The following is a 26,391-nucleotide window of genomic DNA, read 5'->3' as shown; positions in this document are numbered from 1 at the left end:
CTGGTATGGAGGCAAGAACCAAGGTACCAAATTTTTCGTACAAATTGTTGGCAGTTCTTAAAGGGACAGAGGATCACTGTTTACCTTTTGCTGTTTTTAAGACAATTCCATGAACAATAAAAGTGATTTTGGGAAGACATAAGTCTGAAACTCTATACTCCATCCTCGCTCCTTTATTTTGTTTTAAATTACCATATAGTAATCTGAGTTTAAGACTAACTTCTGTCATTCAGAATAATATTGAAAATATTTGCTAAATAATTTAATGATAGCGACCACAACATGTAAAGATTTGGTTCTAAGATTACAAATAATCAATAATGTTAACTTTGAGATTGAAAACCCTGTAGTATCTGGAAAAACCTGTTTATAAAGTATAACTATAATACCATTAAGACTTATTTGTGACATAAAATATTTCTGAAACACTTAGGAATACATGCTTATTCCATTCTCTGGATAATTACTAATACTTTCTGAAATCTGTTGAGAAATAACTTCTGTAAAAAGAGAGCAGCAATTCCAGAATCTGGGTGTCAAGATTATGTGATAAAAATTTCAGTTTTCTAGCATTGGCTTAATATAAAATGGCCTTTAAAAAGTATTTTTAAATGCAAATACTGAATTCTTGATGCTTCCTTTAAGTGTCAAATTAATGAAGTATGGTCTTGGATTGTCTTCTATGAGGTATCTGTAGAGTCACATCTCATTCTGTAAACAATGTTTTGAAAACATCTTCACTTGAAAATCATGAAGTCTCATTTTACCATTAACAGAGACTAGCACTGTCAGACTGGGGTGACTGAGAGTCTGGTACTTGATACGAACACAGCTGTCAGGGATCCCATTTTCTCATTTGGGTTTGCATTTATTGCTCTCAAGTCTGGACTGTAGGATAAATAAGGCAGTAGTCCCCAAAATATATAAAGTTAGGGACTGAAACTCTGGCAGTTTGCACAAGTTCTGTCCACTTCTTGCCTGTAACTCTGAAGCTGAATAGTACATTTATACATGCCAAATGTGTTCAATAATAAATGGTTTGCTTTGGATTGTACTTCCTCCCATTTAGATGAACTTCCAGGAACTGCAATGTCAAGAAAATATCATTACTATTCATTGTACATAGTTATACATTAGTGAAAAAGACACAGGGAAAAAAAACATCCTTATACTGATACTGAGAGCATATTTTTATTCATCTGATTTCTACCCTAAGCTATTACAGAAGTATGTCAGTTTATCCATAATGGCTTCTCATTATTCCAATCTCTCCAGTCCACTCTCAGGTAGAGAAAAAATACTAGACATCACTTATAAGCCTGTCATTAAAAAGATCTTATGCACTTCTAAAAATAAACCACATGCATGTATTTTGATAAAAATAAAATAAAAAATCATTATCTGTGAAATGCCTAAAGAAATAAAAAATGTAAGAATCTAGCATTTCCTACATAGAAAAGAGCATGGAAAATATATTTAATGCCTTTAATCTGAAGGTAAAAGTCAATTTGTAATGCCTCATTTCAAAGATATCAAAAATTATCGTTCTGCTATCAATATTGACCTACAACTTACCTTTTAAAGAGCCTCACCCCTCCCTTAAGACAAATCTTTTCAGCAGAGAAGTCTTCCTACTTAATTGTAAGCACAGATGTTTAGTTCTAAAGATAGAAATCCACCAACCCCAGAACCACATTTACTATTAGCAACATACTTAGCTGTATGTGAACTATGGCAGTAGATTTTCCTGAAGTGAGAGACCAGATATTTAAATCTTCCACTGAATATACATCTTCTATTTTCATCAAGGCTTCTTTGATATAGTCTACATTCAAATGGCTTGGTACACCTATTAGTTAGGAATATACGAGTAAAGTTTACTTTGGAAAAAAATGGTTTTATATCACCGATAAGACATTTTTCAAAGAAAACAAATGGCTTTGCCAAATTCAGTTTAAACAGATACTTTAAAATATGTTAATATTAGTACTTTAAGATAAACCATGCACATGTATATTTTTACTCAAAATGTAGGATATATAAAAGAGGTTAATATCTATTTTTAAAAAGTTCATTCTCCCTAAAAAAGAATGCCAATCAAGCCAGAATACTCAATTAACAGACACTCTAGGATAAACAAAAAAAGAAAAAGAGAGGAACATCCACTGATAATAAACCTATTGTTGAGAACTTTTATTTTCATGCTTACACATAATAGCAGTAAGACAAGGATGTTGTAAATATAACAAAGTCACAAGTTAAACTGGAATTAAAGAATAAATAAACCATTAAACATAATTGCAGTGAGAATCAAGAGTTGCATTCTTGTCCTAGCTCCACAATTTATTAGTAGCATGACCTTAACCAAAGTAAGTTATCCCTCTGAACTTCAATTTTTTGTTTGTAAATGAAGATAATTTATCCAACTGTCTGCCTTACGTACTTTGCTTAGCTATTATAAGGGTCGAATGGATAACAGATGGGAGTGCATTGATCTTTATATCTTACATACATGTAAGGTAGTGTTACATAGCCTAATAAGTAAGAGAAGAAAGCAAGAGTCCTACCTAGACTGTCCCCCCTGACTCCCAATTTGCTTTGGAGAAGTAATAAACTCATAATGGGTTAACGAGATCTTACCTTCTAGTATTATAACTATTGTATCCCATATGATGCGAAATGTTGTAAAAGCCACAAGAAATGAAAATATATATGTACAGATGGGATCAGCAATCTTGTATTCTGGCTAAAAGGTAATAGATCAAAGTTTATAATTAAATATAGACAGACACAAAACAGACTATAAAGCGAAGTAAGGCATATGTTCCCTGTTCTTTGGCTTTCTTTAGCAGGATTGGAGAATACCTTTAAAACTTGGATATTGTAATTGACAAATATCTTCACTATTTCCTAGATTATTAATGACTGTCTTCATGGGAACTATTTGCAGAAGTTTAATCACTTGTTCTATTGTTCTTCTCTGTGCCTTCTCTACATGTTCCACCCAGAATCATAGAATATCAGAACTGGAAGGAGTTTGTTTGTTTTAGAGACAATGTCTCACTATGTTGCCCAGCCTGGCCTCAAACTCTTGGGCTCAAGGGAGCCTTCCTTTTCAGCTTTCTGAGTAGTAGGACTACAGGCAGGCACCACCATGCCTGGCTCTGGAAGGAATTTCAGCAGCCATCTGATCTAAGCCCATCATAATAAAGAGGCAGGAACTTAAGGTTAGAGTTGAGGGGCTTGCTCCAGGTCAAAGCATTAATGGCAGAGCCAAGATTAGAACTCAGATCCCTGGATTTCAATACCTAGCAGTTCAGTGACAAGGTTTAAAATTGAGTTCTCCAGTGAAGGCACTACCAAAGCCAACTGTAGGTAAGTTACCCTATGAGGTGATACCATTGTGTTTACTGCTAACAAAAGAGCTATACTGATGGCTTATAGCAATGCAAAATGAATAAAACTGACATTGGTTTCCAGCATACTGACAAAAGACAATCAGCTTTCGTTTTAACACTGAAGTTAAGTACATTTTAAAACACAAGAATTAGCAATCATATTACCTTGAATCGTATGATGTATGCAGCTATTAGCACACCAACACTCTGTACCAAATCCCCCAAAGCATGTACAAATGCAGCTCTCACTGCCAGGCTATCCTGCCCATGGCTATTTCCACACCCAGAACCTGTGGTAGGAGAATTTGAAGGCAGGGTGTGGGAATGGGAGTGATGGTGACCAGACTGGTTCAACAGAAACCCCATTCTGTTAAAAATAAAAGAAAACATTATTATTTTCCTAATGTTATTGATAAAAATATCTGTTACTAGTCAGACACTAATGAAGTAACATGGAACTCATTCATTTAATAAATATTTGAGCAATTATTACTTATCAGGTACTGTTCTAGGTGCTGGGGTCAAAACTGAATAAGACAGACATATCTCTAAGCCCCACAGAGCTTATGTTGTAGTACAGAAGGTAGAGAAGCAAACACATACATACATAATGTACAGCCAGGCAATGCGAAATGCTTTCAAGAAATATAAAGCACGGTAAGAGGATGGAGAAAGATGGGGATCGTGGTCAGAGAGGGCCTCTCTCAGATTCTGTCTGAGCAGAGACCTGAAAGGATTCAGGGAGCAAATGTTGGTGAATGTGTTCTAGCTGGAAGAAGAGCAAGGTAAAGGCCCTAAGATAAAAGTGTGCTCCATTTACTTAAAAAACAAACAAACACCTCCCCCCACCCCACCACCAAAAAATCCCAGCCATTATAGCCAGAATAAGATAAGCCAAAGTGCTAGGAGATGATTGGAGAGGCACACAGGATCTTATTAAAAAGGCTATGGTAAGGACTTGATTTTATTCAAGTACGAATAGAAGCCACTAGGGCAGGGACTGGTAAACTGTGGCCAATAGACCACTTTGGCTCACTAACATTTTTTGTACATCAAATTTTATTGGAACACAGCCATGCTCATTTGTTTACATTTTTTATTGTGGCTGCTTTTGTTTCATAACAGCAGAGTTGAGTAGCTTTGAAAGAGACTGTATAGCTCTCAAAGCCTCAAATATTTACTATCTACTGCATTACAGAAAAAGTTGCTGACCCCTGGTCTAAATGATTAAATATATAACTTAAAAATTTCATAGCTTATAGGAAAAAAACCTGGTAGTTTAAAAAATCTAGTTAACACAAAAGTATTCTAAAAGTTAAACAAAAACAAACTTTGTCTTACTTAAATTCATGAATGTTAGTCAAACTCCAATATACGTGAGCAAACTAATGAGGAATTTATGATGTCCAAAGTGTTTCATTTATAAGAAAAATTAGTGTATAATTCTATATAATTTGAAAAATATGAAAATATCAGTGCACATTTCTCAATGCATGTACAATAGTCTCTAAGTTCACAGTACTTGAAATTGTTAATGTGAAAAAAATATAGAGCTTACATTACATTAACTGCAACTCCAACAGCTGCGGTGATGAGCATTATATCTCCATTTATTTCATAGTTCATATGGATAGTTCTTTGCACAGCTTCATATAAGAGGAATCCCATAAGTATATATATCAACAGCACACTAATCATAGCTGACAAAACCTCTAGAGGGAAAAAGATATAAAACAAATATATTTTCATCACAATTATTATACTCAATACCAACTAAATATTATACAGTCTTTTATTTATATTTTATTTCCTCTAAGGAGATAAAAGCACAATATAATTTTTGTCATGTCATTTTTCTTATTCAAAAAGTGTTTAGCAGCTTGACTGGGCTGGATCCTCCACCAATTCATCTTTATCACTCCCTATCCTCCACTCATCCCTCTTTAGGTCAAATTATGTATATTTACAGACCATACACAAGGTAAAAAATGACAAACTGAGAAAAAAATATTTGTAATATATGTGACCACAGACTAATTTCCTGATATAAAAAAAGGACACTTAAAAATCAGTAACAAAAAAAAAATCAGTAACAAAGTGAACTGCACATAAGAAAAATGGGTAAAGGACACACACAGTAATTCACAGCAAACAGAAATAGCCAAAGTTCTGTTTGTCAAAATTAAATCATAATAAAAGAAATTCAACTAAGCATAAGATTTCTTTTTCCCCTACTAAATTGACAAAAATTAAAAAGTTTGATAATAGGCAAAGTAAGCAAGGATATACTGGTGGAAGTATCTAATGGTATTACCTTTTTTCGGGAGCCAATTAATAAAACTAATAAAAATTTAAAATGCATATATTCCTGATCCAACAGTTCTACTTCTAGGACTCTACCTAACGGAAACACTGTGCAAAGATAATTGTAGCATTGTCTGCAGTATAAAAAAAAAATCTGGAGACATTTTAAATGTCTACCAAAGAAGAACTTAATAAATTATGATATATACATATGTAGTGGACATACCACACAGCCATTTATTTAAAAAAAAAAAGAAAAGAAGGCAAATTGATAATCACAAGAAAGACTACTTTCAGGATCATCTCTATAGTTCATTATTAGAGAAATTTCTCTGAAAGTGTTAAAAAAATACAGACAGATAAGAAAGTATTACATCTGGGAAGTAGGACTGGAAGCTTGGAGGAGTTATTTTTCACATTATCCTTTTTGGTAATGTTTGAAGTACTCTAAAATTTTATTATAAACATATATTACCTCTAGACTAAAGAAAAACAAATAATTTTTTTTTTCTGAGTCAGGGTCTCACTCTGTTGCCCTGGCTAGAGTACAGTGGCATCAGCACAGCTCACTGCAACTTCAAACCCCTGGGCTCAGGTGATCCTCCTGCCTCAGCCTCCCGAGTAGCTGGAACTACAGGTGTGTACTGCCACACCTGACTAAGTTTTCATTTTTTATCTTTTGTAGAGATGAGGTCTTTCTATGTTGCTCAGGCTGAAGAAAACCAAAATATTTAAGACATGCAAGCATTCAATGTCCCTTGACCCAGGATTCCTCTTCTAGGAATGATATACACACTCATGCCAACTGAGTCGCACATATGCAAAATGAAGTATGTTCCAAGCCTATTTATCAAGTGTTGTATATAATAGCAAATGATTGGAAACCACAAAAAGTGATTAATAAGGGCACTGTAACATGGAATACTATGCAGCTGTAAAAAAGGAACAAAAAAGCATATCCTGATAAGGAATAATTTCCAAGACATAGTACTATGTGAAAAAAGCAAAGTATACAATAATTATGTATGATACATTACCATTTACATTAAAAAAGGAGAAAAGAGAATATATAAATAATCATCTGTAAATATAATCTCTGGAAGGAATATACAAAATACTCATAAAAAACTGGTTACCTTGGGTGAGAAGAATTGGTGGCTGGGAAACAGGGATCACTTTGTAGTATATATGTTTTTGTATCATTTGAAATTTTCTACCATGTGAATATAAAGTAAAAATAATTTTGTATCTTTTCAAAATAACAAAAATAGGGTAATATAAAGTACATTTAAAAATTAACATTATTATATAAAACAAGTATTGATACTCAAATAGTAAAAGCAAGAAAATAATTTAGAGAAAAGCAAGAAAATAATTTAGAGAAAACTTTTCCTTTAGAGAAATCTGACATTAATCCTGTTAAGTGTTAAAAGGTAAACAATCTGGAAAACTATTATCTGGGATGACTCATTTCTCAAAGGTTCAACATATTGGACTTTGATACATTTTTATTCCAATTTATAAGAAAAATTAACTAGCTGTTATAGGCTATTTCCTTAAGACACCTAATTCATGTAGCCAAAGCTCCTATGCATCAACAGAATAGATGTTAGAATAAAACAAAAAACATACCATTCCTATTTAAAACCATGGCACACCTATTCCTGACGTACTTCAAAAGAGATACAAGAGCTAAATAAAAGGAAGAAAAAGAACAACTGAAATATATGAAGCTGTGGAGAGATTTCTATATTAAATACAGACTATAAACTCTTCAAGGATACGGACCAAGTCCTATTCCATGTCATATTTACTGTAGTACTTAGCAGAGTAGCTTGCATATAGCAGATACTCAAATATTTATGGATCAATTTGTAGAATGAAGTTAGTCAAAAGTTGACCAAGGGAAAATGATAAAAGGCTATACAATTAAGAAAGTAAAGCTAAATATGAAGAATAGGTCACTAACTAAATCCTCTAAAACAAGAAGTTAATAGGTCAGAAGAGAAAGTTTAAGCCAAATAAAAGACAGAAAACCCACACGGAATTTCCAAATTATAACTGCTAATCATAATGTGCACATATATAAATAATATAAAGAAATGAAATAATTAAAAAAATTTTAAACCATAAAATCTCACGTATTAGTCGTAGCCTTCTACCACTAGTAGGACTTTAATCAAGTATCAAAGTTGAAGCTAGCAATTAGGCCACCATAGTTTTTAAGGTGCCTTAATCAAATTTTTAATATAAAAATTATAAAGCAATATACTTTACATTCATAAAGATTCATAGCCACACAAGTTAATGACGGAGATGCAACTGGTTATGAAAATTTAAAACCAATAATCAAACATTGTTTCAAAACCCCTTAATATTAATAATTAGGTTGACCATTCTTTCCAGTTTTCCCAGGACAGTCCAGTTTATGCTTGCTGTCCTGGCATAATCATTAACAGTGCCCCATTTCACTCTCAAAAGCATCCTGGTTTGGATGATAAATTACAGTTACCCTAGTAGGTCTGCCAGATAAGACATTGGATGTCCAGTTAAATTTGCATTTCAGATAAGCAACAAATAATTTTTTAGTATAAGTATGTCCCACGCAGTATTTCAGATATATTGGCAATATCTTGTGTGTATGCTAAATCTGAAAAAGCTATACCCCAGTGATAAAACACTTAAAATTACTTTTTCGTAAATTCTCAGACAAGGCAAACCCAGATTCAAAATAAAGTGAAATGAAAGTCAAACAAAAAGCATGAACAGACCTCCTTGGCAGAAGGACTCACATCCTTACAAGGCCCACTATGCTCCTGCAGCCTGCAGCTGACAATTTAGTTCTCCAGGGCAGTTTTCACTCATGTGAGCAGCATATAAGAGATCCTGATGACTACTCACAGTTATCAGTAATGGAATTCAGCTGATTCTGAGAAATTCCCAAAATGGCATATTAGGGACATGCTATCAATGATATCCCTTTTCAAGCAATTAATAAGGAATGTGCCTTATAGTCTGGTTCCCTTGGTGGAAAGCAAAGACATTCATTTGTTATTTTTTATTCTAATCACCTGTCAAAATGTCTTCTGGACAGAGTACTGATAAATGTAAAAGAAAAAAAAGAAGACAAAATTTTAAGTAGATGTCTGGGGCTGAGAGTTATAATTAGGAAGTACAAGGCATAAACAAAGCTAAAAATCCTAATAGTAGTTATACGATCATTTGTTCCGATAAAACAAAAAGCTCTTTCACTGTGAATAAATTAAACTTTGGTGAAATACCATAAATAGGACTAATTTAGGGTTTAAAATTTTTTTCTCTCATAATATTTTTAACATGATGGAATGTAGATAAAGATAAGCAAATTTTCCTGCAACATTTAAGAGAGAGGGAAGCCTTCAGTCAACAACCAAATTATGATCTGCTCTAATTTTCTCATTCTTGCTTTGGGTTGGTCTTTGGTCACATAACTTACAATAAAGTTTTCCAAGACAAAAGGAGTACATATCAGATGGATTTATTTATTTATTTATGTTTGAGACAGAGTCTCACTGTGTTGCCCCAGCTTGAGTGCAGTGGCATCATAACTCTCTGCAGCCTCAAACTCCTGGGCTCAAGCAATCTTCCTGCCTCAGCCTCCCGGGTAGCCACCATGCCTGGCTAATTTTTCCATTTTTTGTAGAGACTCCTGCTCAGGCTGGTCTCCAACTCCTGTCCCCAAGCCATCCTCCTGCCTCGGTCTCCCAAAGTGCTAGGATTACAGGTGTGAGCCAGTGCACCAGGCCCTCAGATGGATTTTTCATTTTCTTAAAGGAGATCCAGGAACTTTTACAATGAAAAAATCCTAGATTTCTGTGAAAGTTACTACTTTATTAGCTTTAGGTAAACTTGAATGTCATATTTCAATCTAAATGGAAATTTAGCATTAAAAACTCTTGAAAGAGATTTTTATGCAAATGTTAGAAAACCTATATTATAGTAGCTCTAACATTTTGCTACTTAACTTTACACATATATAATTAAATCACTGCACCTGGGTAAACTGTAGCAGGGGAGGGAGTAAGATGAGTGAATGTGTTTTTTGCTGTAAGATCACTTGGATCTTTTCATTCAGCTGAAGTATAAACAGATGTTTATGGTCAATGACCTAATGAAAACTAAAATACACCCCGAATTTCAACTACAGAGAATAAATAATTTGAATGGCTAATAAATGCTAACAGAAAAAAATTAAATGGGAGAAAACAGAGATGATTATCAAGTTTTGGTAGGACTATAAAATATGACAACTGCTTATTGCACATTTAAAACATTAATTGCCGAAACTAGAGGTTTTCAAGATTCATATGAAAAACACTGGAGTCCTTCTCTGTTGTCCTCTTGTTATTTTCCATCATAGGACCTTATTCTTTCTCTTTGCCGCATTTATTACAATTTATGATTATATTTGTGTTTGTGTATGCATTTACTGCCTGTCTCCACACTCTACACTATTATTCATTCATTCAGTAACTATTAGCACCCATTTGGTGAATGAGTATCAGTTTGCTTTAATTATATAAACCACACACAGTCCATGAATATTTATTTTCATGGGTGCCACATAAATGTACTGGCCTATCATAACTGTCAATTTTGCTAATGCTATGATGCCAATAATGGGCATATTTCACTTAAATTACGTAACACTTATCTTTCTATTGCCTCAAAGAACTATATATAGCAAATATCTAAAGATAGGATTCAGAGGTCTATAAAAATGAATACGGAAGTAAAGTGGACATATAGTCTCTCTTCTACTTCCTTTGTGCTCTTTTCTACCCTCTTCCAGTAGAAGGAAGGGAACAGAAGAAAAATGAGTGGGCTATACTAGATTTGCCTAGGACTTCCAAACTATTATAGTATAGGTTGAACATCCCTAATCTGAAAATCCGAAATGCTCCAAAATCCGAAACTTTCTCAGCGCCAACATGATGCACAAAAGAGCATTTTATATTTCACATTAAGGACACTCAAGTTATATTTGTATTTCAACTCAGCCACAGAGAACCCTACTACACTCACGTTAAAGTTATCATATAGGATTTTCAGTGGCCCACTGTTGCCACCAGAATGCCAATCTAAACTGCAAAGTTTGTCTTTGGATCTTCACACCTTCTCTTCTAAATACTCTTGTACTTCTGCCTTCTTACTGCTCCCCTACCCCATACCCAGCATGCCTACTGCTCTCAGGTTGACCCAGTGTTGACCACCTCACTAGTGTTTTCCTTCTGCCTCAAAACTCCCATTTCCAAGAAGTTCTAGACACCTATTTCTTTCCTATAGATATTCATGTGATATGATTAAATTCCCACTAAGATGTGGATAATCTAGGCATAACTCTTGTCAGGGGGGGGATAAGTCATTAAAATGAATCACTAGGAGAAGGGATTATGGGCTTTTTGGCTGTGTGTTGGGGGAAGATTTTTTTTTAGCTGAATACTTTCTGCTCCTTTGGCATCAGGGAATAAAAAACAACACAGAATTATCATGGTAACCATATACCTACCCTAGGACAACCTGTTACCTAGCCAGATCTGCTGGAGGTCTTTGCTCAGTAAAACTACACATTGCTGCAAAAGACTCCACACTGTCACTTTGCCATTAACCTGGGCTGATGATTTGCATTACTATAGTGCAGATCTTGCTTTTTATTTCAGATACAAACAACTCTGCTTACTACCATCCTTTCACATGATCACTATCTTTAATCTGTGCAACCTCTTCAACCCAAAATCTGGACGAAGAGCCATATAAATAAAGCCAATAAATTTCATAAGGATAGAGGCAGAAAGCAAGCAAAGGGATGTTCTCATTTCCCCCTTTTCTGGAAGATAACGCTATTCCTCTGAGGACATGTGGGATTTCTCCTAGTGTGGATTCATGAAATTCTAAGTTTTATTAGCTTCCAGAATAAAATTACATACCCATGGTCAAATAAATCCAGGCATCTAAAATTAACTCACATATGGTTCCTACCCTGCTTTCCCTCTTCCTCCAAAAAGCTGATATTGTAGCTCATGTAAAGTAATAATGAAAGAAAAAAAAAAGAAAAACCTGAATGTTGTTACACAATCTATGGGCTCACATGAAGGAAAAGAAAAGCAGCTACCGAAAATTGAATCCTGGGACAGCTACTTGGGCTTGTCTGGCAAATCTAAAAATACCTTTCTTTACCTTGACTGAATTATTTTTGCTAAAATGAACTTTGTTACATTGCAAAAATGTTACTGAAGACCTATGAGTTAAAAAATGTTTGTACCCCCATAATATTCTGAAATTTAAAAAAGTATATCTTTAAAAACTGTTATTCAATCATCAGAGTGAATCATCTTACTTTTCTCCTACTACCTAGCTGAGATAGTTATACTGGGACAATTAAGAATTCTGATTAGGGGGAGAAGAAAAGGTAGGCCATTTTGGAGCATGGAGCATTTTGAGAGAGATGAAAAATCGCATAAGAGGATATACTGGCATGTAAAAGAGAGAAGGAAAAGTAGAAGACCGGAACTTACTTTTATTGGAAACTTACTCTATGCCAGTACCAGGGTGGGTACTTTATATACCTTATTTATTTTTCACAATTCTGCAACAGTGGTATTATTATCCCTAATTGCAGAAGAGGAAACTCCTACTTAGAGAGATTAACTCACTCTCCAAAAGATCATATAGATCTGATTTGAACCAAAGATGATATGATCACAAAATCTTAAAAGTGGTCAGTACCAAAGCAAACAAATAGGACCAGCCCCTCACTAAGATAAGCAGCTCCCTTCTAATTTCTTCTTACACCCAAAATGACCTATAAGTCAGTCTGTACCATCCAGCTATACCGAAGATCAAATAAATTTTTATAGTCTATTCTGTGAACATAACCACAGTTTTACATTTAATTAACATTATAGATAAATGTTTTCAAGTTCCAAATATTTTAGGCCCAAAATTTCAAAAATACCTCTACTCCCAGTTTGGAAATTGGTTTCATTTACTCTCAACACAAATAATTTGAGGATCATGCACTATTCTAAATTATCTGTTCCACAACTTTCATATCCTTATTTACTCAGCCTGAATATGCAACAATTTTATTAATAATCTCTTATACAGCACTAATTAGTGCCAGACACAGAGTTTAATATTACCTGTTCCTGTCCCTATTTAACTCATGGTCTAGAAGGAGATACAGTTTTCATAAAAATAGCTATAAAAGATATGATGAATGCTATTAAGCATGTATAAATTGTTATGAGAACATCAAAGGGAGATAAACTTAGAGAATGATACTGCTAATATCTGTCTATAATTCGTAGAAACAAATCCTCCTTTATACAAATCCAAACTCATAAATAAATCAGAGGTTATTTCATTATACAAACAATTCTTCATTGCATACTAAATACATTTATCTGTTTCTATTTACCTTTACATGTGTGACATGCTTTCATTGAATGCCAGTTGAGAGTTCAAATTATATAAATGTAACAGTTATAATTTGACATTAAACACAGTATTGTAAGTATTAAAAACTCCTTATTGCAGGAGAAGCAAAGGCATAGTAAAACTATTTAGCCTAGGTTAACTAGACCAAAGAATATCAGAAATTGAATTTCCATTTCCTCATTTTTTTATCCCATAAAAGCTAATCTTTGGGTTTATAGGAGAAACAAAAATTATCCCTTCTTCTTCACACTAGACCATGTGGAGGAGTTGGAAGTCCACTACAGACAGTACTCGATCTTATAAAGCCAATTCTCTAGGAACATTCCAGATTCAGTCTAAACTGTGCACAAGGAACTGATGGAGAAGAGGAGAAAAGTACAATGTGAACAGCAGGTAACAACATCACTATTTTCCCATCAAGTAGAACAGCATCTTCAATTTCTTTTACTTCTACCTTTTTAAAGAAACATTCTAATCATTCTTACTTGGGTGAGAACCCATTTTCATTGGTACTTCAAAACTATTCACAGACACAAATCAGTATCAAAAATATTTTGGAACTCAAAAGAAACAAAAGGTAAGAGTAGAGGCTGACAAGAACCTCTTTTGCTTTCTTCCACTGGACTCTCAGCATTTTTGTTCTCTTACTTAAGAGTATAAACTCCATTTTATCTCTAGCACCTAAAAGCAGTAAATGTGATTTGTTACCATATTATGACAAAATCTAACCAAAATTTTTAAAGATTGGATATTTCACAGAGTTTATAGTGGCATTTCTGTATATATAAATAAAGCCACATATAAACTTTGAATTTATTTAAAATTCTTCATAGAAGAATAAATGAAGCTGATTACACGAAGAATAAATGAAGGCTGTTTTTGAAGTGCTAGGGACTTTTCTAAGTACTTTACAAATATTAACTCATTTAATATTCTTAATAACTCTATGAGGTAGGCACTATTATTAGCATCTTTTTACAAGTAGGAAATGGATATACAAAGATGTTAAGTAACTTGCCCAAGGTCACACTGGTAGGAAGTCAGGGAGTCAGGACTTGAGCCAAGCCATTGGTTTCAGGGTCTGTACTCTTAGCTAATTCTCTCTGTTGCCTCTCTCATGAGTACTTGTAAACACCAAACAAAAGTCTATAATCAACAGTCCAAAGGTAAATATAAAACAATCAAATGCCTACAGAGAATGTGATCTTTTAAAGTGAAAAATGCACCCACACAACAGAGAACCAAATTGGCAGTTATAACTAAGCGTGACTTGATATTTATTATTATCAAATAGAGTGTTACAATTTGGTTCCTCAGTGTAGATAAAATTTCCAAGAAATCTTAATCCAATTTTCTGCTTCCTCGTGCAGAATCCCAAGGCAATATCCTATGCTGGATTCTTATTCAAAAGGAACAAGAGAATATCATTTCTCTCAATAGTTAAGTGGTCATTCTCATTCTTTAAGCTCTGAAATTTTCAAATCAAAAGTATCTACATACTGTTATAAAGTGATCTCTAAGAGGCAGAACTCTGTATATAGAATCACTGCCTCCAGGTCTAGAGTTGGATTTAGAGTATGCTGCCTTTTGCGTAAGAAAGGATGGCAAGGAGCAGGATATGAACACATATATGTATCTGCTTATATTTTCAAAAGGAAATGCTGGAAGGATAGGCCAGAAACTAATTAAAATAGTTTACTAATACAGAGTGGGAAGGGGGAATGGGGTGGAGGGACAGAATGAAAGCAAAACTTCTCTGAGTAAATCTTCTCAATTAAAAAATAACTTTTGACTTTTGTAATATGTTTTACGCATTTACAAAATAAATCAAGGCTGGGCACAGTTGCTCACACCTGTAACCCCAGAGGCCGAGGAGGGAGGACAGCTTGAAGCCAGGAGTTTGAGACCAACCTCAGCAACATACCAAGACCCTGTCTTTACAAAAAATTAAAAAAAAAATTAGCCAGGGCAGTGGCACATGCCTGTAGTCCAGCTATTCGGGAGACTGAAGTGGGAGGATCACTTGAGCCCAGGAGTTTGAAGCTGTAGTGATCTATGATCACGCCACTGTCCTCGAGCTGGTGCGACAGAGTGAAAGCTGGTCTCTAAAACAAAAACAAAACAAACCAACAAGGAAAAAACTCCATCCCTGTCCTACGTCCCATGCCATCAAAACAAAACAAAATTCAACAACAGTGACAAACCAGAAATTTCTTAGGGAGATTCCTTCTGCAATGTTCTTCAGGGGCTGAATCACCAAGTCTTGGAATTAGAGGCCACAAGAGCTAGACTATTTAAATGTGTTCAATGTAAATATATCTCCCCCTAAAGAACTTCAAGAGATTACTCATGAAGTAATGGTACTCTGTGGAACTCAAGGACACCAACTGCTTTGGTTTATAGCTTTATTTACCAAATTCTATATAACTCTGTTGTCTTTTGAATCTTGCCCAAATCAACATAAGTTTTTTCTTCCACTATTTCCACCATTACTTCAAAGAATAAAATAAGTCAAATAAGGTCTGCATTTAGATAAATCCTCGTAAGATTTTGGAATATAAAAAGGGAAAAAGAAGATCCCAAAAGGCTCTTTTAGTGTGAAGCTTGAGTACCTCCTTAGCTCTGGAAATATTCATCTATCCATATCTTTAACAATTCTCTCCCTTTTATTTTTTTAGAAGACTTGTAAAAATTGAGATAAAATTCATACAGTATAAATTTCACCACTTTAACCATTTTAAAGTGTATAATTCAGTGGTTTTTAGTACTCACACAAGGCTGTACAACTAAAACTACTATCTAATTCCAGAATGTGCTCATCACCCTCCAAAGAAATCCCATACTAAGTAGTCACTCTCTTTTATTTTTTTTTTAAGTTCTATTTCCTGAGGTTCTTAGTAATAGGGCTTTAGACCTCCAAGATTATTCTTTTACAGTTTTAAACTTTTTCCTCCTATTTCCATCACATCTTTCTGCTTTGCATTCCGGGAGATTTTCTTGACTATATTTTCTAGTCCTTCTATTGAAAATAGAATTTTTTTTTTTTTTTGAGACAGAGCCTCACTCCGTTGCCTGGACTAGAGTGCAGTGATGTCATCATAGCTCACTGCAACCTCAAATTCCTGGGCTCAAGTGATCCTCCTACCTCAGCCTCTAGAGCTAGGAATACAGGTATAAGCCACCATGCCCGGCTAATTTTCTTTATTTTTCATAGAGAAAATTTCAGTCTGTCTTCCTCAGGCTGGTCTTGAACTTCTGGCCTCCCAAAATGAGACACCAGGCCTGGCTTGAAAATGGAATTTTTAAAAAGTTTCGGCAGTAATATTTTAATTTCAAAGAGCTTCTTCCTGTATGTTTCTTTTTAAAAACATTTTGCTGTTTTACCATCCTGAGTATATTAATAAGATAATTTTAAAGCTTTCCTTCTGTTCTTTCAGTTATCTCTCTTTCCTCTATGCTTAATTTTTTTGTTAGTTTAATTTTGGTCATTTTCTCTCATGCTGGGGTTATTTCTCATATGCTAGAAGGTTCCTGGTTGTCCATTCACATTTAGGGTGGAAGGATAGGAAAACTGCCCTTTGCAAAAAGGAAGTGATGGAAGGATGGGCCAGAAATGAATCAAAGTGGTTATTATTAAGGGGTACAGGGCAGGGCAGAGTAGGACAAGTGTATTACTTTAGGGTGAGTAGGTGGGAAACCAGGCTATAAGGCTGCAGAACCCTGAATTCTAGTAGAAATAAGACTTATTCTGGAGCATCAACAGGCACATGAGAATTCTCAGCTTTCTCCAAACATTCCATTCAATTTCTTTCTAGAACTATTTGGTGTTTTACATTGGGGAAAATGCAGGCTGCCTGAGTGGAGGTGGGGGTAAGAAGGGAGGTAGGGGAAGAGTGAAATTACTGGGAGCAGCTTCCCACTTATAGTCATTCAATTATTATTCTCTGTTTTTAGCCCCAGTTCTCATTTCTGCTCATCTCTGTCCCTGAGCCTTTGGAGATCTGTTGGGCTAATCCAGTTACAGTTCAGAGTATATTCTAGGACTCAGGCTGTAGTTTCTTGGCTTGTTTTCTCCTTCGATGTACTCTTACCCACTTTCCAACTTCCAGAAATTTCTGGAAATTTCTTGTTTATTGGTGACCCAATCATTTGGTTCTCTTTATTGTTTTGGTACTTCTATGCAAATGACATGTGGTCATATGGCACTTCATATAATAGTTCAGGTGATTTTTTTTTTTTTTTTTGAGACAGAGTTTTGCTGTCACCCCAGCTAGAGTGCAGTGGTGTCATCATAGGTCACTGCAACTTCAAACTTCTAGGGCTCAAGTGATCCTCCTGCCTCAGCCTCCCAAGTAGCTAGGACTACAGGAGTGTGCCACCACGCCCAGCTAATTTTTCTATTTTTGGTAGAGGTAGGGTCTTGCTCTTGCTCAGGCTGGTCTCCAACTCCTGGCCTCAAGCGATCCTCCTGCCTCGGCTTCCCAAAGCTCTAGGATTACAGGTGTGAGACACCATGCCTGGCCAGTTCAGGTAATTATTTTATATATATTTTTGAAATAGGTAAAAAATTAAAAAATAACACAGTAAGAAGCAGAACTGTGTAGATATAAATGTATGATTTTAACCCTTATTAACTAAACATTAATATTTGTTCAAAACAGGCAAATAAAAATGTATGCATTTGCAGAATTATGTTGATACAATGGTTTCAATGAAGGTCAGCCACACAGTATACGCTTAAAATCAAATTATAGTAATCCTTAAAATCTAGGCTATGGTAGCTTTGGTCGAAATACCTCAACTCAAAGGGAGAAGCTAATGCTTATTAACAAGTTAAACTCATGTAGTTTTGCTTAGGTCAATAAAATGAAAGTAAACTTTTTCTGATGACATCTTCAGGGTATAGGGAAAAACATGAAGTATTAATGATCATCATAATTTTATGTGTAAACTGTTTAGCTGACTAGGCAGAATGTACCCTGGAATAGATGTTTTTGAATAGTCTCATTTTCTTTTTTTAAAAAATTTTATAGTAAATACAGAGTCTCACTATGTTGCCCACATTAGTCTTCAACTCCTGGCCTCAAGTGATCCTCCCACCTTGGCCTCCCAAGGTGCTGAGATTACAGGATTGAGTCACTGTGACTGGCCTTATTTATCTATTTTCATTTGCTTTGTTCAAACAAGATACCACTGGAAAGATTTCAGTTAATCAGGGTTATAGGTCATTGTGGTTTTACTATATTGTGGTTATATAAAACACTATAAACCAAAAGAAACCCCAATTACCTACCTAACCGATGAAATCCAAAGGTGAATCTTTTGGTTGGTGATTTTGATGACAGCCACAAAGCAAGCAGGGTAAGTATGATAGCGCTTAGGTCAGTTAACATATGAAGTGCATCTGTCATGATTGCTAGGCTATTTGCAATGTATCCACCTTCGAGTAAGAGTGGGAGGAAAGAAGGAATAGTTAATTAAAAAAAAAGTAAGCAATCAAACCAGAAATACGTAACACCCTACAAAATATGAACTTCTAACTAAATCTTTATCGTATTACAATTAAGTCAAAGTGTTCTAAAATTGTATGCAAAATATTATATATACGTATATTTTTCTGGTGGGAATGTCAATTTTTGTTAACAGATTCTTCAAGGAGTCAATGGCCTTAAAAAGTTAAAATCCCCTAGGCAAACATATAAAGAGAAATTTTGTTTTAGCACTGCAACTTTCGCTAAACCTACTAATACTACTATCAGACGGTGAATTATTAATAATAATCATAATATCCACATATTACAACAAAGCTGAAGAAAAGGTAGGTGTTCATTTGCTGGAGAGGGTTTGAACATAATTTTTTGTTGTTGTTGCCCAGGCTGGAATGCAGTGGCACAATCACAGCTCAGTATAACTTCAAACTCCTGGGCTCAGGCAATCCTCCTGCTTCCGCCTCCTAAGTAGCTGAGACTACAGGTGTGTGCCACCACACCTGGCTAATTTTTTTATTTTTTGTAGAGACGGGGTCTTGCTATGTTGCCCAGGCTGGTCTCAAACTCCTGGCCTCAAGTGATCCACTTTGGCTTCCCAAAGTGTTGGGATTACCAGCGTGAGCCACCATGCTCAGCCTGAACATAAAATTAAACTGAAGGAATCACAAAATGTATATTAATTCAACATAAAATACAAAACTTAACTGATACACTTGGATATAGATAGTAGTATCTTTGAATAGAGGAACAAAAGGTGGTATTTAGGATTCAACATAAAATACAAAACTTAACTGATACACTTGGATATAGATAGTAGTATCTTTGAATAGAGGGACAAAAGGTGGTATTTAGGATACAATTTTTTTGGTATTGATTTTCCAGGCATTATACATATAATACATTTTGTGTGTGTGTATCTGTATTGTCCCATTATGGACAACATTCCTAGCACCATTCATTGAATAAGCTAACTTAAACTTTTATGTGTATCAATCACCTGCAGGGGTTGTTAAAATACAAACTGCTTGACTATCTACTCTAAGAATTCAGTAGGTCTGGGATGGGGCCTGAGAATTTACATTCCTAACGTGTTCGCAGGTGATGGTGATGCTTCAGGCCTTGGAACCACGCTGAGAATCACTGTTATAATGTATAGTGGAATTTCATGATCAGGTAAGTGTGCTGAGCTGTTCGTCCCCTTCATTCCTGGTCTGAGTGTGCAGAGCCAAGAGTAGCAGGAGACCTGGGGCTGATGATCTTATAGTCACATACATTAACCTCAATGTATTCTATCTATAAAAATATCAGTTTCTATGTATTCCCTGACATTCAAACGCTGTAAAGCACTGAGAGGAAATACAGGTTAGTGGAATACAGGTTAGTGGTTAACAACATGGAGCTTTGAAATCTCAGAGACACTGAGTGAGTTACTTAACCTTTTTGAGCCTTACTCATCTATAAAATGAGGATAATTCCTTAAAGCCACACTGTCCAGAACTTTCTGAGATAGAAACGTTCTATGTCTGTGCTGTCCAATAGAGCAGCCACTAATCACATGTGGCTTTTGAGCATTTTAAAAATGGCCAGTGAAACTAAGGAATTAATTAAATTTTAGTAAACCTAAATTTTAAAAGCCACATGTTGGTAATATCAGCAAAAACACAGTATGGACATCTGAAAATCATCTCCTTCTTAAAGGCAATGAGAAGATAGACAAAAATTGTCAAAATCAGTTTTTTTAGAACTTTGGAAATCAACTAAAGTCTTATACACATAGCATTCATTTAAGAAAAATGGCTGATTTTCAGTAAAAACAGTTAGTTTTGTGGTGTTTTAACTTGCCCTATGCCCATTTGCCATTCTTCAGTTTTATGGTAGCTTGAAAACCAACAGGTCACAAAATCTCACTTTGGCAGTCACTAGAGGAGGCAAAATGGGTTTGGAGCTCCTTCGAAGTCCCATTCCCAGAGAACTGTCATTATCTGACCTGTCTGGGGATTCCCTGAAATATCTGCAAGGCTGTTTTTTATTTGACCTGAAACTTGGAACTTGCCCTGTGTCAACAGCTCCCACTTTCCTTCCCATGCTTGTCAAAAACTATCAGAGGCAACTATTTAACACTGCAGTTACCTGAGGTACTAGATAATAATGTGTTCCCTTTGTTATGAAATTTCACAATGATGTACTGTGTTGTGGATCTCTTTTCACCCAATTTACTGGGCTTATGTTGGCTCTTTCAATCTGGAAGTACATAACCTTCAATTATGGAGAAATTTCTTAAACTGTTATTGTTGATGATTTCTTCCCTTTTGCTTTCTCTTATTCCTCAGACTCCTACTATTTGGAGTTTAGACTGATAATTCTAATTTTTTTTTTGCCTTTTCACTCCAATTATCCATCTCTGGTTTTTTGCTCTAGTTTGTGAGAGAGTACCTTAATTCATCTTCTAACTTTTCTATGGAGTTAAAAAAATTTCTATTAATATGTTTTTATTGTTCAAAAGTTCTTTTCTTTGCCCTGAATTTTTTTTGAAGCAGCCTGTTCTTGCTTTATGGATACTTGATATACAATTATATCTGACTGGTTCTTAAACAGGTTTTAACTAGCTTTCCTTATTTTAGCCTTCTTTACCCACATTTCCAGAGGTACCTGGTACAACCAATTCTGGGCCTACTTAGGATTCTCTAGTGCAGCAGTTCTCTATTGTGGTCCTTGGATCAGCAGTATCAGCAGCCCCTGGGATCTTGTGTTTTAACAAGTTCTCTAGGTGATTCTAATGCACAGCAAAGCTTGAGAACCACTGCTCTAGTGTAAACTGAGTTGGTTCTCAGCTTCCCCACTGCTGGCTTAGGAGCTGGCTTTTTTGAGTCCATTAAGTCTGTTACCTCTTTATCTTTTTTCTTTCCAGTTTCCAAAATTTTTGTTGCTATTTTCTCCTCTCTTATTTTTTCCCATCTGTATGGATTTGTATCTTTTTTTTTTTTTTTTTTTAAATCCCTTCATTGTAGTTTAAGACAGGCTTCAGAGGAAGCAAAATTAGATGCTAAAGTTCAATTTGCCATCTTTATTTTACCTGGAAGTCTGTATTCACTCTTCAAGCATTTTCATTCCCAATAAGAATGCAATTGTTAAACTAATTGATAAGTCTGTGTTACCAAATCCTGAGGATATTTAGTTCTCATCTAATTTGACCTCTCAGCAATTTCAATCTATTTATTTCCACTTTGAAATACTTTCTTTTCTTGGATTTTGGAACACCTGTTTGTCTCTGCTTGACTTTGTTCCTCAGGACTTAGGCCTTCTAGGTAATTTTACCCATTCCTATGGCATTACATACCATATCTCTCTACCTTGACCTGTCTTTTGAATTATAGACTCATATTTAACAGCCTCCCTTCCAGATAGCTTCAGTTGGATGTTTCACACACATACAAACAGTAACATGTCTAAAACAAGCCCATGTCCAAATCCTGTTCTGAATTCTCCCGCTGCTTCATAAGATCCAGTTCTATACACTCAGTTACTTAGGTGAAAAACTTCAGAATCATTCCTGACACTGTTCTCTCCTCAACCTTCACATCCAAACCATCAGCCAATTTTGTCAATGGACCTTCAGTTTCTTAGTAAGTGCATTTTTCTCCATCCATTCTATTCCAAGCCATAATTGTTTCTTGTCTGGACCCCTGCATCAGTTTACTTGCATCTAGAAATGTACCTTCTCATTCAGTCTCCACATAACAGCCAGAATAATCTTTCAAAAAGGTACACCCCATCATGTCACCCTCCTGCTTAAAACCCCTGACTGGCTTCCCATTGCACTTAGAATAAAAACTATATTCATTTAATGTGGCCTATCAGGACCTGCCTGATCAGGTCCTCCTGCCTCTTTCCCTCATATTTACTACATTCCAGCTAAACTGGCCTTCTTTTCTATTCCGTTTAAGGAACTGAAAGCTTTAGGACCTTTGTACATGGTGTTCTCTTTGCTTGGAACACTCCCTCACTCCCTTTGCTTTGATAACTCCTACTATTTTTTTTGTTTGTTTAAATGTACCTGGTTCATGCATAAACTATGTCTCACTGGTTACTATATGTTATAGTACCTTGTTCTTTTTCTCCATAACACTTAAGATGATGTGAATTTTAAATTTACTCGTGTGCTTAACGTCTTATCTTCTTAAATGCTCTAGGTAATAGGGATTATAATACAGGGTGTCCCAAAAGTTGCCATACAGAGGGAAAATAGGAAATTATAGCTAAACGTACCTTTATTTACAAAATATTCATTACAAAATTTTTCCTTTTCACTTGTGACATGGCAATAATTGGTATAAAGTCAGTAATTTTCTAGGTGGTTGCCTGAAGGAGGAAACTCAACCAAAGGGGATCCTTGCTGGCTTGCAGTAGGAGCGGGAGAAAGAAAATCAGCTAGCTGCCTCCAGACTGGGCCTTCGTGCCAGTCAGGAAACCCATGTTAAGACTTAAAGACCAGCTCTTATTCTCTCCAAGGCTAAAAAATATTGTTAATGCCTACCTTAAATACTACTATCATATCTGTATTATTTCACATAGTATTTTCATGTTTGAAAATAAAGTCAGTATTTGAAAGGAAATATTTATATTGTGGCTTTCGCAAAACAACATTTGCCAAATAAGAGATTGGCAAATGGGAAGTTCCTATTCCCAGAAATAGGAAGTCAGGACAATTATATTGTAATGATTTTTTACTTAGGTAAAATAAACTCTAGATGAATTTTAAGGTGGAAAATTGTGATTAATGTTACTTTAACTTCAAATACTAAATATTAACTTCAAAAATTACTAAGCCTGAATACTCAATATTCTAGTTGTGTTAATTTGGGCAAGTCACTGAATCTTAGTCTGCTTAAAACCATGGTGCCTTATCTGGCCACAGCTTTACTTCTGTCTTTTAATTTCTTTAAAGCTTAAGCATTTATAATTCTCTAACAGAATAAAATTTAATTAATTCAAAAAAATTTACTGAGTCTCCACTTTGTGCCAGTCACTGTTTTAGGTGCTGGGAATTCAGCCTATTTCAGTTGAAAAAGACAGATATTAAATAAGTAAATAAATAAGATACTCTCGGATGCTGAGGACTTTGAAGATTGGGGAAAGAACAGAGGACAAAAGAGATTTAGTCAGTTAGAAAAGGTCTCTCAAAGGTATCTTTTGAGATGAGACAGGAATGACAAAAAACCAGCCAGGAGAAGATCTGGGAAAAGGCAGTCTATATGGGCTGTTTTTTTTAAAAAAGAACTGTTTTTCAAACTGCAAGCCCTGACCTACTATTAGGGGTCCATGAAATCAATTTAGTGGGTTGGGACCACAGGTGAAAAAATATTAGAATACATCACATAAGACTTTTGTTTCAGTTATGCATATATTTATATCCATGTTCACGTGTGTATACATACATACATACATACATATGTATGCACGCATGCCTACTTGAGTCACAATGTTAAGTGTTATTTCTTACTATAGTGAGGTCAAAAAAGTTTGAAAGCCACTGAGGTAGAGGGACCAGCCAGTTTGAAGGCCTTAAGGCCAAAAAGACCTTTATGAGTTGTAGGAAGAAAAAGAAGGCAAGCATGGCTGAAGTGAGCACTGGGGAGCAATGGTATGAAATGAGTAGGAAACATAATTTTCCTACATACAGTGTCCAGCCAAGCATCTTAATTCTGGATTGCCACCTCTGTTTTCATCATGGGTCATCATTAAAAGACAACATGAAAGAATCATCTCCCTGCTTTAATGTCACTTTGTAAACTGTCACTAACAGACAGTTACATGCGACTGTGAAAATAATCTCTAAATGAAGAATGGAATGTATCTTATAGTCAGAACGTATTATTTGTATAATTAAAAGATGAAAAAGAAAACCAAGTTCATAGAACTCTGGGGAAATCCACTGGTTCATTTCAGACCCACCTTATACTGAAAAAATTTCATGTTAGTTGGTAGTACTTAGTTTTGCAAATCTCTTGATGATAAATGCAAAAGGAAACAGTACAAACAGAGCATTTAAATCAAATGCAGAAAAAAAAAACTCCAGTGACTGGGACTGTAGATGTGGCTCTTCCATTAAGTCTCTAAGTGGCCTCACAACTTACTTAACCTCTCTGGGCCCTCAGAATCCTTATACATAAAAAAGAAGGTGGAGCACGTGTTCAGTAAGATCCCGTCACACCGTAAAATTCTGTGATTCAGAGTAATTTTAGAATCATTTACTATTTTAAACGTTGCAAAAATTAAGCTGGTATTTTACCAGAATTTTTTAAAAAGAGGAAGTTACACAATATACAATGAAGATAATGCCTACCTTTAACTTCATAGTGCCTAAAGAACTAGAAGACAAAGTCAAAGTTATCTCTGGAAGTTTATGTTGTACTTAGGTTGCTCTGTACTTTGGAACCCTATGGCATTTTCGTATCATGAGATCAGTATCTTGATAAATACAAACTTCCTAAAAAGAAAGTTTAACCCCAAATCAGGTGTGACAGGTAGTCACAGCTTGACAAAAGACTCTCAATGAAAGGTAAACAGAAAGTGAGTTGGCAACACAACTCACCTACAAGCTCTCCAATCATGAAAATCAAGTAAAGAACGGCAGCAATGGTCAACCTGGTTTTCACCTTTCTCTGCTTCAGCAACTCTCTCTGTTTGCTGCAGTTGTCACAGGAATCCACCTTCAAACTCAGCTGACTGTTGGTCAAAGGTAAGTCCTGGTCCAGTAAGGAATCGTCGTCGGCCTGGAGGGCCGGGTGCGCCCCGTTAATAGGCCTTTCCAGGGTTTCAGAACCATCATCGGCCACCACAACTCGAAGTTTGTTGAACCGAGAAAGCCCCTCATCCCCCACCTCATCCGAGAAGTCAAAGGCGCTGGTGTCATTTAAGAACAGTGGCGCATCATCCTTCCTCAGCAGAGATTTGAGGCGCTTCCACGCGCCGGACCCGGCCATGGCAGAGGCTGAGCGGCCGCGGCGCGGAACGGCTCGTGCAGGCGGACGGCCGGCGGCTCCTACTTCACCGGAGCGCCAGTGCCCGAGGGCAGTGCCGCGCGTCCCTCCCCATCCTGTGGAACACGAAACACGTTATAAATTAAAGGCGCCCCAACACTGCCCACAAGTTCCGAAGCCCCCGGCGGCGGAACGCAGGGCCAGCCCCGAGGCTCCGCTCCGCGAGGGGGCGGCGCATCTACCTGGAGCGCTGCTGCGGGGCCGCCGCTCATCTCCCCGCCCCCGGCCGGCTCGGCTGGGCCAGCACCCCGAGGCTGCGGGGCCGTGCTCGCGCCTACTGCGCCCGCCGCTGGAGCCCCGCTCCCGGGTCTGACAGGTTGAGGCCGGGCGCCCGCGGCCACCGCCTCTCCTCGCCCTGCGCGAGGCCGCGCGCGTGCGCCGGGCGAGGCGCGCGAGGGAGGGGTCGGCGCGAGGACACGCAAGCCCGCCGCGCAGGGCCCGGGCGCTCGCGGGGGGCGGGGCGGGGGCGCGCGGCGTGTCCCCGCCCCCAGCCTAGCTCGGGGGCCGCGCCCGCCGCCTCCGCCGCGGGTGGGGGCCCTCGCAGGCAAAACGCGGGGTCCGGCGCCCTTCCACCTCCCCACGCTGGGAGGTTTGTGCGGACTAAGCCCGGGGGCGGGTCCGCGGGCTCAACGGGTGGATTCGAAGGGTCACGCCTGGGGTTGCTGCCGGGAGTTCCCTCCA

General features: G+C 36.6%; 1 protein-coding gene across 2 annotated transcripts; it reads right to left on the bottom strand.

Annotated features, from left to right (window-relative positions):
* Window positions 1–304: 304 nt before the first annotated feature.
* SLC30A4 (solute carrier family 30 member 4) lies at window positions 305–26,035 on the bottom strand. 2 transcript variants are annotated; one of them, XM_069460450.1, is made up of 8 exons: window positions 25,893–26,035; window positions 25,263–25,766; window positions 18,475–18,621; window positions 4,957–5,110; window positions 3,564–3,765; window positions 2,641–2,746; window positions 1,715–1,849; window positions 305–1,084 (listed from the first exon to the last, which is right to left on the bottom strand). In XM_069460450.1, exons 2-8 carry the CDS (start codon window positions 25,651–25,653, stop codon window positions 930–932), a joined length of 1,290 nt encoding a protein of 429 aa, XP_069316551.1. In that variant the 5' UTR covers window positions 25,654–25,766; window positions 25,893–26,035; the 3' UTR covers window positions 305–929. The 2 variants fall into 2 exon arrangements, with proteins under 2 accessions (XP_069316551.1, XP_069316561.1); XM_069460460.1 differs by lacking the exon at window positions 18,475–18,621.
* Between the last annotated feature and the right edge of the window lie 356 nt (window positions 26,036–26,391).

This window comes from Eulemur rufifrons, chromosome 2 (genome assembly GCF_041146395.1).
Source record: "Eulemur rufifrons isolate Redbay chromosome 2, OSU_ERuf_1, whole genome shotgun sequence".
In the NCBI taxonomy this organism is placed as follows: Eukaryota; Metazoa; Chordata; class Mammalia; order Primates; family Lemuridae; genus Eulemur; species Eulemur rufifrons.
Note: the sequence above shows the minus strand (reverse complement) of the source record. Positions and strands in the feature narration are given on the sequence as shown.